General features: G+C 38.4%; 3 protein-coding genes across 4 annotated transcripts; 1 reads left to right on the top strand and 2 right to left on the bottom strand.

Moving 5' to 3' along the window:
• Positions 1-6,779: 6,779 nt before the first annotated feature.
• On the top strand, positions 6,780-9,402 carry LOC124305793 (NADH-quinone oxidoreductase subunit B 2-like). The gene is made up of 3 exons (XM_046765628.1): positions 6,780-6,932; positions 7,367-7,909; positions 8,046-9,402. The coding sequence occupies exons 1-3, from the start codon at positions 6,830-6,832 to the stop codon at positions 8,141-8,143; spliced, it is 744 nt and encodes a 247-aa protein (XP_046621584.1). The 5' UTR covers positions 6,780-6,829; the 3' UTR covers positions 8,144-9,402.
• LOC124305785 (MAU2 chromatid cohesion factor homolog) lies at positions 8,898-14,335 on the bottom strand. Its single transcript, XM_046765593.1, has 7 exons — positions 13,851-14,335; positions 13,361-13,540; positions 12,751-13,276; positions 12,307-12,554; positions 11,964-12,169; positions 11,662-11,864; positions 8,898-11,553 (listed from the first exon to the last, which is right to left on the bottom strand). The coding sequence occupies exons 1-7, from the start codon at positions 14,073-14,075 to the stop codon at positions 11,357-11,359; spliced, it is 1,785 nt and encodes a 594-aa protein (XP_046621549.1). The 5' UTR covers positions 14,076-14,335; the 3' UTR covers positions 8,898-11,356.
• A 106-nt stretch (positions 14,336-14,441) lies between these two features.
• LOC124305786 (aldehyde dehydrogenase family 16 member A1-like) lies at positions 14,442-17,410 on the bottom strand. 2 transcript variants are annotated; one of them, XM_046765594.1, is made up of 9 exons: positions 16,822-17,410; positions 16,680-16,735; positions 16,419-16,564; positions 16,212-16,329; positions 16,067-16,116; positions 15,634-15,929; positions 15,307-15,551; positions 15,123-15,242; positions 14,442-15,044 (listed from the first exon to the last, which is right to left on the bottom strand). In XM_046765594.1, exons 1-9 carry the CDS (start codon positions 16,933-16,935, stop codon positions 14,552-14,554), a joined length of 1,638 nt encoding a protein of 545 aa, XP_046621550.1. In that variant the 5' UTR covers positions 16,936-17,410; the 3' UTR covers positions 14,442-14,551. The 2 variants fall into 2 exon arrangements, with proteins under 2 accessions (XP_046621550.1, XP_046621551.1); XM_046765595.1 differs by lacking the exon at positions 16,680-16,735 and having other exon boundaries at positions 16,822-17,407.
• Positions 17,411-18,193: the final 783 nt, after the last annotated feature.

The raw sequence follows: 18,193 nt of genomic DNA on the forward strand, positions 1-18,193 counted from the left end.
CGTCCAACTGCTCCTTGGCCACCTGGTTGTCTCGTTTTCTCGTCTACAGGGCGACGCAGAGTCGATTCGATCCGAGTCGAGCCGAGTCGAGTCATATGGGCACCGGATCGAGGGACCGCTGCTGCATCCAAGAGGAAAGAGAAGGCGGGTCGACGTTCACCTGCTTCGGCTTGAAATAGCTGGGGCTGCGGCACGTTTGCGCTGCTGGCGACGTTGCTGGACTCTGGAAAGTCAGATTAAACCATGAACATAAATATTTTGTTTCGACCAACGGATATAATCTTACACATGTGTGTCATACGTTGTATACCTATGCATACGTTTATGATATATACGTATTTGCGCGCGATGTCTCGCCGCTGCAACTCGGCGTGCAGGCCTGCATGGACAGGGTCAAGGTCGATTTCGACTCCTTCTCCTTCTTTCTTTCTTTCTCAACTTATATATCCCTGCTTCTCGATCGCTCAACGACGTCTGTTTACACGGCAGAGAGAGAGAGAGAGAACGGTGGTGGATATAGCCTCGCGTATTTGAACCTAACTGTACGTATGCCATTATATCAAGGTATCAAGCCGTCTCTTTCTATTCCCTGTCGTCGAGACGCCGCGACGAACGGCTACAATGTTGCCTATCTGGCAACTCGATCTCTCGGCAAACCGTCGGTCGTCCCTGGCTGCGATATGCTCGCACACACACACACACACACACACTCACACATACTCGTAATACCGATGATACGCGAATCTACTGAGCCGAGACACACGTGCAGCGCTGTGGTATTTGAGATCATCTTTTTGCCCCTTTTGTGATACAGTCCTACTCTCGCGGCTAATTTCGCGTCTCTACTGTCCCTCGCTCTTTCTCTCTCTTTCATTCGTGGTCGGTACATATCCGCACATTCACGCATTACTGTAATTCGGATCGTACCTATACTGTACGTACAAATTTAAAGAGTAAACGCGAATCTGTATTACAAATTACATTTTACAGGTAATAACGGATGCGGGTAAACTCAACGCGACGTCGCTGCGTGGACGTGTTACGTTGCGACGGAGAAAAGAAAAGATTAAATAATACCTTACACCCGTTACGACTGCATCTTTGATACGCAAACCCTGACGCGAATTTTTCATCCCCAATAATTAATTATACGGTAGATAATAATATCCGTACCTCCTTACGTGCAGATTCTATAATATACCTAAATCAGATACAGTTTATGCTGCGCAGAGTTACAGGGTGTTTCAGAAAAAAAAACCGTTGCTCTGCAGCGAAGTATGAATGTAATACAATTATATTGCGATGTTGTGATAAATTTTTTCAATAAAGTATACGTCTGGGTATAAAATTCGACATTAGTTCCAATAAAAAGTATCCATCGTACAATCATCTCGTACGGGTCAGCGTGTGGAGTCAAGACCGCGGGGTCGGTTGCCTTTACAGCTTTATCCATCTTATGTATAAATAGATACGCGTGCCATTTTATATGCATATATCCATGCATATACGTATATATGTATATATATATATATGTGTGTGTATATATATGTAACCTATCGTCGCCTCCACGCTCACAAATACTTACAACATTATATACATATATATCGGATTTATAGGATAATGTATAATGAATTATACATGTTACCCATACGGAAATTCCTAAATCGAGACATTCTTCGCTCATTCAATTCGCCTTTTCGCGATCGTTTTACGCCTATGTGTAAAATCTGAACTTGTATATTCGCCGAGGGGCAAGAAAAAGAGTAAAGAAAATAAAAATTACGAACAGAGTTTACACTATGAAAACATCGCGATCGTAATCGCACAGAAATTAGTATGTTTAAACGATTTGTATTGCAGTATATTATCACACGATTAATGGACAATAAATAATATATTTACGAGTAATGAATCGACGATGATTATTCATCGATCTAATAACTAATAAAAATTTATTACAGTAAACCGGCTGAATTTTGAATAAAATAAAATGAGAAGGGGGGGGGGGGGGTAGGGGGGAAGGACAAGGAAAGAGAAAGGCGATTGTGTGCGCAAACATTTATATACACTTTGTCAGATGGTGTCGAAGATGTACGTGCATTACACGCATACGCATTAAACGTATTATTGAAATGCGCCGACCTTGTACAGCGGCAAATAGCGACGCTCGCTGCAATGCGTCGAACAACCGGTTGGTTTAATTTTTTCGTCATCATCATAATCATCATGATCACCACCGAGAATTGCATTGATCACATGGAACCTGGAAACTTGAAATTTTTATCACAACCATTTCGTTATATATATATATATATATATATATATTTATATACGATAAGAAAATAATTGTAATAAGAATTTGAAATTTTCAAGGTTTATTTTTATCATCACAAACACCAACTCTGGTAAGTTTCGAATCGTACCTTAATTTGAAATATACAATATACATGTGTATAAAGTTTTGATTTTAAGATGTTTGCATACGTGACACGAAATTTATTTTATCATGTACGTACATACATATTATACGGACGGAGAAAATAATCTTCCTGAAATGACATTTACTGATCTTTAGGCAAAATGGTTAACAACAACGGGAATTATTCTCTTCGTGGAAGATCGTCATCGGCTTTTATTACATCTATTCGGAGTGTTATATCGGGACAGCAGCTTTTCCTGTCTACCGGCTATAAGCGCGACGGATGAAAGTGAATATCGTCGAAAGCTCGATGGCCGTGCGGAAAATGGTCCAACGGAAGGAAGAGAGGCTGGGGATCGATACCCGCGTCGAGGCGCGGGCGACGTTCGAACGGACGCGTTTTACTCCCGTGGATGGAATCCGGAAAACAAAAGAGCCGAGAGGACCCTGCACGTATACATTCATTGATCGGGTATATCGCCATCCTGTGCATCATTGAGACTCGAGGAACAGGAGGAAAAGGGGGGGGGGGGATCATCGACTAGCCGGCTGCATCGGCACGCGCAATTTTACAAATCGCGATGCGAAAGGCCGCGTCGATAATTGTGCTAATTGTAGATTGTGTGAAAAAATGGAGAAAAGAAAGAGCAGTTAGAGGAACAGAAAAGAGAAAGCGTAACGAAACATTGGGGGTAAAAGTGTTCAACTATTTGACAATTTTATAGATGTAGTAAGTTTGGAGTATAAATTGAGTTTTTTAAGATACGAATTAATACGGTTTGATTAATTATACGGTTCACTGCATTTAGAACGTTCCTAAAATTGACAAGTAATGATATTTATTCTGATAGATCAGGAAATTTTACAATTGTCTAAAATTCGTTAATCCGTATGTAACGAAGTAACAATGACCTATGTACTAACATTTTTACAAACTAAACAAAGATTTGTCAGTATCATGTTTTGCAATCATTGCGACAAATTCAGATATCGATTTTTCTTTCTTCTCTTGTAACTGATTTAGACAAACTTTTCTCCTCCGTTGCGGTTGTTTCAGAGATGAAGTGCACAACATATTATGAAACACATGCACACAGGTATAATGTGTACAAGATTCCGTATGAATCGGAAGATAAGATCGACGCGTCACACAGCGAGTTGATCTCAATTCAAGGACTGATCGGTGTTTCGTTCCGTCAATCCGAAGTAGCAATATGCATGGGATACTCTGCGCGTACCGTTAACCTTTTAAATCATAGCGGTAACGAGTATCGATGAGTCTTTGGATAGATAAGTAAAATAAGTTAAATAAAGGTTACTACCTTAAGTAAAAAGCGAGTATAATCGGGGTTGACTAGCCCCTCGGAAAAAAAACTCTTTCCAGAATTTTTTGGGTAGCTGATAACGAGTCCGAAATCAGGTTTCGAAAATTCATTACAGCGAATCCAATCAACGACCCCGAAAATCCCTGAATTTATTTAGTATTTAGACCATACATGTGCAATGAAATTTGAAATTTTCGTCCACCCTGTTGTATCCACCATCTTGAATATTGAAAATCAGATTTCAGATTGGTAATCAGCGGGTCCAAGGACCACGGAACACTATCTCGTTACAAAAATTGACTCAGCCCAATAACGTGCGACTCAAAGGGTTAAGGGCAGCGAATATCTTCCCCGGAGGGAGAGGCCGTAGGCCTTTTGGGGCAACGGCCCATCGTGCGGCTGCTGCGGCACGAGGTTGGCTCTCTTTGCCTAGGTATGTACCCGTACATAGGCGATACGTTCGTACGAAAGCTGGAGCAGCAGAACGTGCGAGAGAAAGGCGCGGGGGTGGAGGAGGGTGGGGGAGGAGGGGACGCGTTATTGAGCGAGCAATTCGCACAAAGCGCAGACGAGGGCAACCACCCCACCGCGCTACTGCTGTCTGCAGCCGACTCCGACTCCCATCCCTCGAAACTTCCATCCCCACCCCGCCGTCTTCCATCCCTCGCTAACGCGATGCGTTCGTTTCGATATATCCTCCAACATAAGCCCAGACTTTGCGAAAGTGTGTACGTCACCCGTGTAACGAATATGCACCTGTATAGAAGAGGTACTTTCTAATGCAAAAATCTCGAATCTCCGTGTCACATCGATTCCGTTATACTTAGAATTATTAGCGTAACAGAGAACGCGGTGCTCGGAGCTCGATGATGCACCCTGTATAAGGTGTCTTGTTAGAGCTGCTAAGACGGCCATGTCGGTTTAATTTATTTTTTCTCTTCAACAGTATTGGGATCGAATTTTGAAATCCGTATGTATTATCCAAAAACAAAAACCTGGAAAAATCAAAAAGATACGCGCGCTTCTGTTTTTTGCATCGTTTTACTGCACGTATAAAATTGTTGCGGATAAGAATCCGCACCGCGGTAAAGTAATACGGGGGTGGTATCGATTTTCTCGCTACTACTGCCGCTACTGCTGCTGCTGCTGCTGCTGCGGCTGCTGAGCAGATTTCTAACACCATGGTTAAACGAGTTGGAAGCAACGACTATCCACCGATAAAATATTATTACGCTTAAACTCGGTCTTCGGTTTATACCTATGCAATAGCCTTCCGCGTTCCACTTAGACACTTGACCAACGATGTCAAAGTCACGTTACATGGTGGAGTGGACGGTTTTCTAATGCAACTGTATACATAATGTATGTAAATACACGAAGCGTTAATAATGATTAACGGATTTTACCAGATTTTCGAGATTCGTTTGTTCTCGAGCGATACTTCGATGTTGAATTATGACGCAGAAGTTAGTAACATTATTGTAACGATTTACTTTTCCAAAAAATCGTTGTTTCACAATTGGAGGAATGTCTAAAGTGCAGTAAATCGTAATAAGGCAAAACTTACTTCATATTTTGAAAACTTAACTACTTCAAAATTACTATGAACTTGCAAAATGGTAATTTTTCTCACCAATGTTTCGTTACATTAGCGTTACTAACATCAGCCTCATGTTCAAATGGTTTACTATTTCTCTTATTCGTGTAAACTGACGCGTCGAAGAAAAAAAATGACGATAGATTTTAAAAGAGGGATTCTACCAACACGTCGCAAAGTCGCCAATCAGTAATTATTCCGTACTGACGAAGATGAAAATTTGATGCTATATTCTTGAATTCGTGAGGAATCCCGCCCCGCATTCCTACGGCAAAATTAGTCGGGATTATTATTACCAGATGGAGTTACCTCGCGGATTGAAAATTTTTTCCGTAAGCTGCGGCGACTGTCGCGCACTCTGGCGGAACTTTTCCGAAGTCAGAAATTTTTCGAACACGTAGTTAAGGTGGGATAAACAAAACTGGCGCGAATTTTCACTCTATTCAGATGAATTCTACGATACTGTATTGTCGACGCATGAAGTTGTCGACTGTAGAGAAAATTGATCTAGTTACAGAGATTGCTTTTTGTTTTTCATTCTACTTCTTTTATCGGTCTTGCATAAATAAATAAATTCTTACCTTTGCGTGTAAACGATTGAATCGAAGATGCAGGCTAATATTGATGTTATAATTGCTGTTGAAATTCATGCCATTTAGCCATATCCTTCGGCACCAACTGCTGATCATTGTTCTTGCACAAACGTCACAGCTCTCGCAGATATTTCACACACATTCTCAAGTTCGTCACTGCAATACCGCTTGAACGTTACTCAAATCGAAAAATTAATTTGCACGTTTCATATTCGATTGTGGTTGGCAGTTATTAGTTGAGACGGCGACACTGCGATTGTTCAATTGTTTACACCACTGTCATGTCACAGATCGCGCCAAAAGTCCGTTTCACAAGCCGTAATTTCCGGAGAATTTTCTCCAACATTGTGCGAACTTTATTCAAAATACACAACCGGCATTAGCGTTTTGTCACATGTGATGTGATAGAGAAAATTTTAATATTTTTTGACGCAAAGACTGCTTTGTCAAGTGCTAGCCACTACATTAAATTACCGAATATTTACACTCGCAATAATCGACTCGACACCGACGCATGATTGTTACCCACCTCATCAGACCGTCTTGTATACGATATCCCGACATCTCAGCATAACAGTGTGTAATTGCACGATTTTAATGCGAATTTTGGACGAACAACGTCACCCGACACCCGCACTTTTCGACGTCGCGTTCAGGACTGAAACAACCGAACAGCGAAGATCGGTAAGCACTCGCGGCAACGTCAGACCGATCTTTGCCGAGATCGCGATGTTATTAAAGATAGAATGTAAACATGCTCTACCGCACAATGATATTATTTTCACGCCACTGAATACAATCACTTTGTTTTATGTTAGAATACCTGGCCCGAATTTGAGAAAATTGCGCGCAACATGAGTAATTTCAACGGTGCTGCACTCTGCGCGGAGGTGAGATGAAGGATGTGCATTTTCTCCGAGTTTCTAGCAGACAGCAGAAGCGCTCTGACGTCAGTGCACGATCGAGCCAAACGATGTTGCGTTCAATTATGTTAAATCGTAAGTGTTGATAACAAAAAATATTTTGACTAAAGTCGTCTGCTACGAGTACATATTTCTCTGATATACTTAGCTTTCTCTCGACGCGAGTTTCAACTATTTGCAACTATTCGCAACTAATCATAACCGTCTGACCTCCCTCTACAATCCACTCAACACTTCAATTATTTTGTTGTTAAAATTTTGTCAATAGTAGACACAGGTAGATTAAGAAAAAGCCACATTGCTGCGTTACGTAACGATCTAGCGTATGTAAGATTTGGATTATGGTTAGTAAAAACTTTTGGTCTTTGCCCACCTTACGTTACCTAACATAACCTTAAAACTGTGTTTCACATATACATACCTATATGCATCGCATCTTAACTGCGCCATAGACTATAATTAAATTCATCGTGCGATTATGTTTCTTCATTATTGAAAAATCCCCACAGGCAGCGTACAACAAGGCCTTGCAGCCTTTGCACGCCAAAATGGGTTAGCACCGGCAGCGACTCAGGTTCGATCTGTAGAAACTGCAGCGCAAGTAAAGGATGGCGGCAAACTGGCGGAGACGGAAACTAAGAAAGTTCCTCGTCCTTACAGTCCATTCCAGGATACTAGCAACTGGGCAGAATATGCGGTGGCCCGTTTGGACGACCTGCTGAATTGGGGTCGCAAAGGATCGCTGTGGCCCATGACTTTTGGCTTGGCTTGCTGTGCCGTTGAAATGATGCACATAGCTGCCCCGCGATACGATATGGACAGATTTGGTGTGGTCTTCAGAGCTTCGCCTAGGCAAGTTGATGTCATGATTGTCGCTGGGACTGTAACAAATAAAATGGCTCCAGCGTTGAGAAAAGTTTACGATCAAATGATGGAACCACGCTGGGTTATTTCTATGGGCAGCTGTGCTAACGGTGGCGGATATTATCACTACAGTTACTCGGTGGTCAGAGGCTGCGACAGATTAATTCCTGTTGACATATACGTACCTGGTAAGTTAGACTGAAGTAATATTGCAATATTTGTTTAATCAGACTTACGAAATATGGAAGAATAGATGATTGTCCAGTTGACAGTTTTGTTATTTATCGTTAATTGTGAAATTTTTGCATTTCTTTTTACCCACAGGATGTCCCCCAACCGCAGAAGCTTTGTTGTACGGCATTCTGCAATTACAGAAAAAAGTTAAACGTATGAAGTCTCTCCAGGTCTGGTACAGAAAGTAATTTGTGTAAATGAAATAAAATGAAATGGAAATAATTGATAGTTGATGGAGGAGATAATGTACTAGTGTATATAAATTATTATGAAATAAAGTAATGAAAATGAGATTAAAATAACAAGATAGTTTTCTAACAACACTTACTAATTCTGTTTAGATTCTTTGTATGGAAATTTTGTCGCAAAACGCGTTATTGGTGAATTCTCAGTCATGTTACGGAACAATGTATATAACAATAAAAATATTACACACACACACATATATATATAATATATACATAATATATGTCAATACCGAATAATAACAATTGGTTTTTATTGAAAAAATAAATAGGTTTCTATTTAATATGAAAGTATATATTTGTATGCGCGAGAAGTGAGCTGCGAAAAAAGTAATTTATGCAAATCGAAAATATGAAAGTAAAATACACTGCGTAGAATAGAACGGATTGTGCTATCTTTGTCAATTTTGATTATGTCACTCCCTGCCGACACGATTATAGGCGATTTTTTATTTTTTTTTTTGCCAACATTTGATAGAGCCTTGCAGTACAGAATCCAAAGTATATGAAGATATAGTTTATGTGTTTAAAACTATCATTTTTATATACTTTTAACGTGTTTTGGTTTCTATATCAGAGCTAGACAAAAAATGCAAACATTTTCTAGGAATCAAAGCCACCACGTTATTCCGGACAGAAACGTAATTTTCAAACAAGTAATGGGAAAGGACTCAATACCTCAGAATAAAACGAACTATTTCGAGTAGTTAGTGTGTTACCTTTTTCTAATATTTAAAAAATACATACAATTTGTGGTAAAACAGCCTGTACAAGAATTTAAGAGTTCTGGTTTTCACAATTTTTCCCCAACTCTCTCTCCCAGTCTCATGCACTCACTAGTATATTTATAACACTACGCCCTATGTGTAATCTAAATCCAAGTGTCGCTGGGCTTCATTTGAGATTACAGAAAACTTCTGAATGTTTTCTGTACTTTTTATTTGTTTTTGTTTTTTGTTGTTTTATTTTAATCTATATACAAACGCATCCTAATAAAACAAACCTAACTCTTTGATATAGGATTTCTCACATTTACCAAATTTTTGTATTGATTTCTGTTTCTCTCGCTCACTCTTTCTTTCGTGTAGATACTAGTATGTATAACGTATATGTACAATAGCACTCTCCCGGGATGTTTAGAAGTAGTTATCTTAAGTTTAATATTCCATACGGTCATATCTAGGGGCGTAATCGGAGATAGAGTAGTGTTGGAAAAAATTCTTAATGCAGAACAGATTAATTATTATGGTCATGTGATTAAATAAATTTGTTGAAGCCTAATTTAGTCTTCCAGAAATAAAACTCAATCTAATTTTGAACGACTTTCGTAACATTTCATTCAAAGTACAACGCAATGTAAAAAATTTCTGTTTAAATAACATCGGTATTGGCAATTTACTCAGCTTAAATAGTAGCTAACTTGGATTGAATATTGTAAAAACTTGGTATGGTGCGACAGTAACGATAAGATTTTGATATATATATAATATATAGTACATATTTAGCCCTCTGTTCAATTTCTACACAGCACTCTTCTCCTCACAACGCGCTTAGTCCACGCTTATATAAATACTACTCGATATTAATAATAATAATAATTCTTTGAAATTATTACGTTTACGTCTCCTCACTTCATTGTATCTTGTAAATTTAATCGTTAAATTATGTACAAGACGCTGGGGTAACTTAAACGATTGAAATATTGACCTAATGTCTTTCGTTGGTTCAAGTTACCGAGCGCTAAGGCCCCTGCAGCTCTATATATGTCATGTTAATTCTTTAATAACTTCTTTTCTTTAATATTTATATTAAATTTACGATCCCTATCATCGAGTTTTTTTCTTTCGCCTATCATCATTATTACAGATAATAATAACAGCAATATTATACAAGGTCGTGCCAAAAAAGAAAAACTAAACGCGATAATTATTATTGTTTTCAGCATTTCAACTTATACGATTTATATATTTAAATAAATATATACATATATGTATGTATGAAAAAATATCTTGAACCGCTTTTTTGGCATACCCTGTATTTCTGTCACTTACAACTTTTTTTCTTTTACCATCATTTTACTCACTACTGTACACCATGGTATGTAGTGTCCCTAGCCTTTCAGCCCTTTGCTTATTACTTTTTTACTCTTTTAATTATTACCTTCAGTTAAATTTGTACGAATTACACACACTTTGCTGTACATCCACCGCTTTTTATACTTCTGTGAAGCAATTTGTTCCATAAAATAACAACTTGCCTTTGATAAGTGCATTTTCTGTCTGCTTTCGAATACCTGCATGTTATTCCTTCAATTAGTTTTGATTTTCAACCGAAGAATGTTAAGTAAATATATCGTAGAAAGTAAGAAAAGAGTTTCCATCCAATTGAAATTTAATCCGCAACATTCTCGGGATTGTATAGTCAAGGTTGCAAAGAGTAGTTCGGAAACTGTGGTAAAATTTTGCACAGGCACACGTAACAAGATAATCAAGTTAGTTGCAGAGAAAAATGTAATTTTTTCATACCAACTGAACATTGGTTGTTTTTCCTTTTCTTAATGCAAATCAATCAATGAAAAATGAATTACAAGCATAACATAATTTCAGAGACTAATCAGACCAGGAGTCACTTTGATATGAAAAGAGAATTTAAGTTGATGGCAATGAATGCAAGTAAACCTCAATTGTATGATGTGAGCCTCAATAAATTTGACACTTCTGAATATTAGATATTTTTAAAGACTGTTGCAAGTGGGATTCTAACATTTTGGATCATAATGTAGGAAAAAAGTAAAAAATATAAACACATTAGAATCAACGTGGCTAGATTTGTTTATGGTATAAAGAGCGTTGCTAAACGCTAATTTGATGCAAGTTTGCTTCCTCTGTACGTTTTTTTATTTCGTAATAATCTCTAATATAATCTTGATTCTTCTCAGAGTGTATTTTCGCATCCATGCGTTTAATTCTTGTACCCGTTTTAGGTCCATCTGGCATTTTCGATTTTCACACAATTATTGTACTGCCATTCATGCGTACCTCAAAAACAGGTTTTACAGCCACTGTCGAAGTCCAGGGAGCAATCGTGGCCGACGATGATATCAAACTATTAAGTAAATGCGCGAGCATGCTATTTCGTGCAATTTTTTAGGATTGGTTAGAGAACACCCTGAGACGTGGATGGAGGTGGATTGCTTGGCAGAGGGGGGATAGGTCCCTCAGTCCACTGAATTAGCGTGTGCTCGCCCATTTGGGTGCTTTGAAAATGGTCCTTTAATAGCATCTGAGAAAAATTGCAATGCGTCTGATACGCTTCACTTTCACGATTTGGATCACCGCATATTCTGTAGAGGTCTGCAACGAGATCGAATAAATATTTCGTCAACAATAGAACCAGAGAAAAGAGACGGGTGAAAGATAATGCTGTCTCAAATACACAGAAAAATGTAACATTGTATTTACCTTTGAGGATTGCACTAGCCCATAATTGGACGTGTACATCTGGTATTTTGGAAGCCAGTTGCATCGCAGGCGTTACCATATTCATGGATTCTCTACTATTTCCAAGAGACAGGAATATGTGACCCAATAGAACTAAGCTGCACGATGTTAACCGATTGAGATCTTCGGAGTTGGCCATTTTCAGAGTTTCTCGAAGATATCTTCTACAGAAATAAGACATGTTCGTTTTTTTCAATAATTTTATCGTCCCTGTCACTTTTGCTGAGACTAATAAGTCGGATAATTAAGAATGCATTTCTTACTTGGCTTCGTTATATCGCGCCCCAAAGAAAGCTTGAAGTCCTTGAACGTAGTACGCCGCCGCTCGTAAAGAGTGGGAATGTGAAGGTAAAGATTCAGGGTTTATCCTTTCAAGTAGCGCACCTAATTCAGCATCCCTTTTCGTTCTGAGGTAAACTATTGCTAAATTTAAATTTGCAAATGTCCATAGTTCTCTTTCCTGTGATGTCTGTAACATTGTTTAAAAATGGGCAAATAATATCACATGAAAAAATAATTTATCCAAAACGGTAGCCAATGTAATTAATCAAGCAAAATTATGATTAAAACAGCAGCATCAAACTAATATTAAGTTTTTTTACTCACTCTCAGTGCAGCTGTGAATTGTGCCTCTGCCGCCTCCATACAATTCATTGACATAGCATAAAGTCCTAACAGAGCATGTAACTGCGGTTTATGACTCTGTAAGAGGCGCGGTTGCCGCCTGCAAAGTTGGCAAGCCTGGGATATCTCTGCAAGGGCTAAACTTTTGTTTCCCATAACAAGCCGACACATAACAATGTGCTCCAATAGCATTAGTTGAAATACAGATAGGATGGGCTTGTTGTCGACAACTATGAGAGGGGAAATTTATTTTATTAATTACACAAATAGATCACCGAAGTGTAATTTTGTCAAAGATAGCAATTCTTAAAAATACATATTTGCAAGAATTTGTATTCTAAAATAAAAAGCTATTTCTTTAAAAATTTGCAAGTATGATCAACCTTTTATACTTGTCTATATCATTTTTAATGAGGTTCAACTTACTTTTGAGTTTTTCAATCTGCGTGAGAGCTTTGTCAGTATATTTTTGAGCTTTATCCATATAACCGGCCTGCATGGAATGCATAACAGTCACGAGGTAAACCAAAACATACAAGTGTTCTTTGGGCATCCATACAAACATGTCTCCGATATTTGAACCAGTGACTACTTCGTCCGAAGGCCAACTTGGTGACATTATCGTTTGTATACTTTGTTGTAACTGTTTGAGACAAGGCTTAACACTTTTTACCTGGCCAGACATGAGACAATGACAAACTTGAAGCACCAAGAAATACACTTTCAAGTATTCTTTTTGGTGTGGACTAGCCTGCCAAGTCTCGATAAGGGGCCCAGCTTGATTTAGGACGGCTGGTACCTCCGTAAATTTTTTGTCTATCAATAAAACCATCGCTTTACTCAGTAAAAACAAAACACGAGTGTAGCTCGCGTTACTTATGTAAGAATAATCTGCTCCAACGCCAAGCAAACTACCGGCTACCCCAAGGTCTTTTTCGGAAGCATGAATTTGCTGCAAAAATATTGATAAACATCAAGTTGAGGTGAATATTATTGAAAATACACATCATATACTCAGATTTCTTGTCATACTTACAGCAAGCTGAAAAATCAGCCGACAATGCCAATAAACATTGTGCTGTGAGAGTTCTATGGCCTTTCTCAAGATCGGTTTGCTAAGACTTGATTGTTGCTGCTGGTCATACAGTTCGGCAACAACACTAGCCGCTTCAAATTTGACATCATCAAAGGCATTGATATTTTGACTCAACATCCACTGAAATTAAAAAAGAATAATGTATAAGTGTCAAGATGTATGGCTGAGTGGTGACTCGATTTCATAGCACAATTTAAACATCTGCAAAATAGTTTAAAACTAGGAATGCTGCCAGTTGTTTTGCAGCGATTGATTCCCCAGTCCTTAACTGGTTCAATTAGGGGGTGTGCCGTGAAAATTCTGGAGACAGGTTAGGATTGTTGAGCAGCGAAAAAATCAGTGATAAAACTTTTTCGAACGGCGAAAAATCGGGGAATGGTTGAAGCAGATCAAACCGCGTCCAGTGTATGTGATAAAATAGAAAACTGACCGCTTGTTCGAGGTGGGATCGCGCCAGGTCAATGTTTTTGGTGTGCGTGAGTAGGATGTTACCCAGCTGTAAATGCGTTCTGGCTTCGACCCGGGGTGGTGGCTTAAAGTTAAAAACGGCCTGCAAACACTGAATACACGATTTTATATTCGGCGGGCTCGAAGTGCGAAAATTTTCGGCTAAACCCAACAGCGAAAGGTACCAAGCGTCCTGCGAAGACGCCATTTTGACATTTCTCCGAGAGCGGCCAGGCTGTAAAACGACCAGTTTTTACACCGTTCGACACTTTCACTACCGAAATAACGCTAATCAATCCCCCGACACCGTTCACGCGATTATCGGTCACACTTATTATTTTCAAATCATTTAACGAGCGTCAAATTCATCGTATTGCGTAATATTTATGTTTCGCGTTAAACGCATCGTTCCCTGGTGGAGACGCCACTGCCTAAATTACTGTTTCAGTTCACCCATCTCTCAACTAGGGCATTGGTATAGGAACATTTTATATTTCCACAGCTCTAAAGAGCCGCCAAAACTTGAAATCTTTAGAATACATCTGACGTAGTGTGTAATTGATAAGAAATAAAATCTGCCTCACATGAGTCCCGTTTTATTTTATTAAGAGTACAAATGTTAGATTCGTATGGATTGTTGGATTCATTGTAAAAAGCATAATACGATGGAAGTTTTAGTGGTTTTTACCCACATTGCAGCCACACAGATTTAGCCCTTGTTACGGAGCTGAACATTTTTTTGTACATGTTATATCTCGTACCAAATGTTTTCGGAACGTCGATCTCACAACACGTCAGGAGTTTCAGATCGACTTTAAGATTTCCAAGTACTTTTTTAATGGATTCGGTATTCAAATTTAGCATTGTCGTACCATTGGTGAATAAACAGTTAATTACACCAGCGGGAAAGCCGCAAGTTGCTAGCATATCGCAATACGGTGCGAATGAAACACTGCTCTTACTATTTAACAGAACTATAACAGCATTGCCTGTCACAGATGCTACTACCAATTTTTCAAACAGCTCATTCTGATCGTTTGAGCCAACAAGAACAACTCCAATTGGTTCTCGTGTGTTTGATATTTCGGCCTCACCGTCTTTTACTACCGAAAATGAAGTTCCATGTACCATGGGTAGATCAACCAATTTTATAATCAGATCAGCACATTTCGATTCCCTGGAAAAAAATTTATACTGTTAATTAGCGCTCGATATAATTACCTATTTTCAGAGTTGGTAAACATCAGGAACTCACCCATTTGCTTCAAGTCTCTTTGCAAAACATTTGAGAGTTTGTGCTCTCTTGCTTATTTTGGTTGAACGCCAGATTTTAAATGCTTGATATGCAACGTTTACACATTTCTGAAGATCTTTTCTGAAAATATAAATTTTCGGACGATAAAACATATAAATTTCCTAATAAAATGCAATTCTGTTACCTTGTAGCTTCAGCATAAGAGATTTTGTCATGGTTGGTCCAATATTTCCCTTCAGTAGGAGTTTGCCATTTACCGCCATAAAAGAGGTCGAAAGTCTTTGCAGGTTTAGTATCATCAACAGGCGATTCATTTTCAATTTTGAAGTTATAATGTCCAAAACAATCGACGAAGGGTCTTACGTAATATGTAAGGGATTCAATACCGGGATGAAGGTCTCCATGTGCGTTTAACCAAATTGTGCAAATCTGGAACATATGTGATCGCATGATGTAAAGCGTGCAAAGATAAAATCATTGACTGAAGTGTCATTGTAAATTCTAATTGTACCCCTGAATCTGCAGCAAATTTTTTAGCCGCGATGATATTCTCAGACCATATAGAAATTACTTCATATTGTTTTGTGCCGTGCAAATTTTCCAAAGCTTCTGCAGCATTGCGAAATACGAATGAATCGGACAGCACTTCAATTTTACACCTATAGTTCTGAGCTGTGTTCAATAATTCTTCTGCAATTGGTTCTTGAACAAGAACTCTGGATATTTCAAAGGCAGAATTACGTGATCTGATGTAGGCAAGAATTGCGGCACTCAAATCGGCATCTGCCATAACAACCATAGCTGCACCTGAAATTGACACATTGCATTACATGAGATTTTACAAATCAACTATTACTTACAACACTTTGACGGAAAATCATTGAGTATCAATAATTACATTAGAAATACAAGAAAAAGAAATATCGAAAACAGCTGATGCTCACCATTTGGAGGGAAAGAATTGTATTGTCTATGAAACTCAACAGTGGAACACCTAGAAGAGATAGTAAATTACAGATTAGAAAACTTTACAAAAAAAAAATATATGACATGCTTATTGAAAAAGTGAAATAGCTTGAAAAGTGATACCTGATATCGACGCAGTGTATGGCCCAAACATAGTTAACCATTTTTGCAGTCGCATCGTCATTTTTACACAACAATCTGAATGCCAAACCAAGTATAAATGGTACGTTGAATTTTGTCTCTGTTAGAGATTAAAAAATTATTAATACCTTCAATCGTTGATAAAAGTCGATCGGATAAATTTTTTTTAAATGGATTCTGCGCTCTTACTAGAGAGGGAATCATCCTCAGCTTGATTTTTATAGTAATCGCAATATTCAATGAGCGTGTCTACGCCATTTGGATTATTTCCCATCGCAAACATCTTGGTCAAAACCCGTCGACGCTTCTCTAGTAAATACTTGAACCGTGTGACCCTGTTGAAAAAGACAAAGTCATTTAGCTATCTGTAACCAATCAAATACATCTGAGAGATAAGACGAATATAAGGACAATAACAAAAATGAAGAGAAACTAGAAGAAATAATTCACCATTCGTAACTATTGTAGTCACATTCTACATCGTAAACCAGATTCCTTCCCGGGCTCTGAAAATTAGAAGGTACACTTCTCTTAATTTATCAACAACAGCGACGCGCATTGAGCGCAACGATCAAAAGTCTACTTCACTTACAATTTCAAGGTCTATTTTCAACTGTTCAATGGTGTATTCTTCGTACAATGGATAATTCATTTCCAGGTGAAGCAATGACACTTGATCGCCAATACTTGTCCAGTCAAAACTCATATTAATGGAAATATTAATCTAATAAACGGTATGTGTTCCGTTGGTACTTCGACTTCGTGGAACACCGAAGTAATGCAAATGTCTCCCCGTCGATAGCCCGGTTACAAGTGGTCACAAGCGTCACAAGTTCAATGATATTACGAAATTAAGTAAATCGTCAATAATACTTTACGCAGCGATATACATACACACGCACACATGCTCACAAAGAAATTCGTTCACATATCTTTCGGCGTAAGAATTGGATAAGAAAAACAAGTTTATACACAACAATCCAGATAAGCTTAGAAATATCTACACCAAGTGTTAATGTGTACTTTTGCCTGTTGTAACGAAAATATGAGACACACGCGTATTGTGGCGCAAGAAATAATCGATCATTCCGCGCGTAAAGTAATCAAAACATGTTATTATGCGACGTCATGCAGACTAAATTTAGGGGTGTTTTCATTGTGCGACTTCGCCTAGCCCGAAAATCAGACCTTGTTTTCATTGGCTCCAGTGAATTATGTTACTACGCTGCGCCAATGAGTACGTATACACGGAGGCTGTTATTCCGGTTTTACTATGACCGACGTAGTGATACCCGAATTTGAAAATACGTGTAAATGACGCATTACACCAGATATAATGGATTTACACGCATTTTTAAATCCGGTACTACTATGTCGGCCATAGTAAAACCGGAATAAAAGCGCCGTGTAATCGCACTATTTTACGCATCGTGGGACGATATGAATTTGGGCTTACAGGTGCGTGAACGGCGTTTTTTTGAATACATATTGCATCGATTAAGGGTGCGTTTCGAAAGTGGCTGTGAGTGCTAAAAACTTCCTAGGTAGAGACAGAGCTATTCACAAACTCGGCAACGCAAAAGAGATAAAAGATAGTTGACAGCACTGGGAGTTAATTTCGGAACGCACCCAAAGAACAATAATCTAGGCGGTTCACTTGGCTTTTTTTATTCCATCATCAGATGTAGGAACATTGGAGTGATGAAAATTGTCAAAATTTATTCATCAAAGATTTGGTTACTTTTGAATTCACGAAACGTAATGTAACACGTACTAATATACTGACAATTAGCATCGGATAAAAAGTTGAATAATATCTGTATATCATATACACACGAAAGTCATTTATTGTAGACTTAAGATGAGTGGAAGAAACCAACAAGAAAAAAAAATGTCACAGATACGCGTAATAGCGTTTGCATCATTAAATTACAGATTACAACTGTTTATTCTAAAAGCACTGT

This window comes from Neodiprion virginianus, chromosome 5, assembly GCF_021901495.1.
Source record: "Neodiprion virginianus isolate iyNeoVirg1 chromosome 5, iyNeoVirg1.1, whole genome shotgun sequence".
Taxonomy (NCBI): Eukaryota; Metazoa; Arthropoda; class Insecta; order Hymenoptera; family Diprionidae; genus Neodiprion; species Neodiprion virginianus.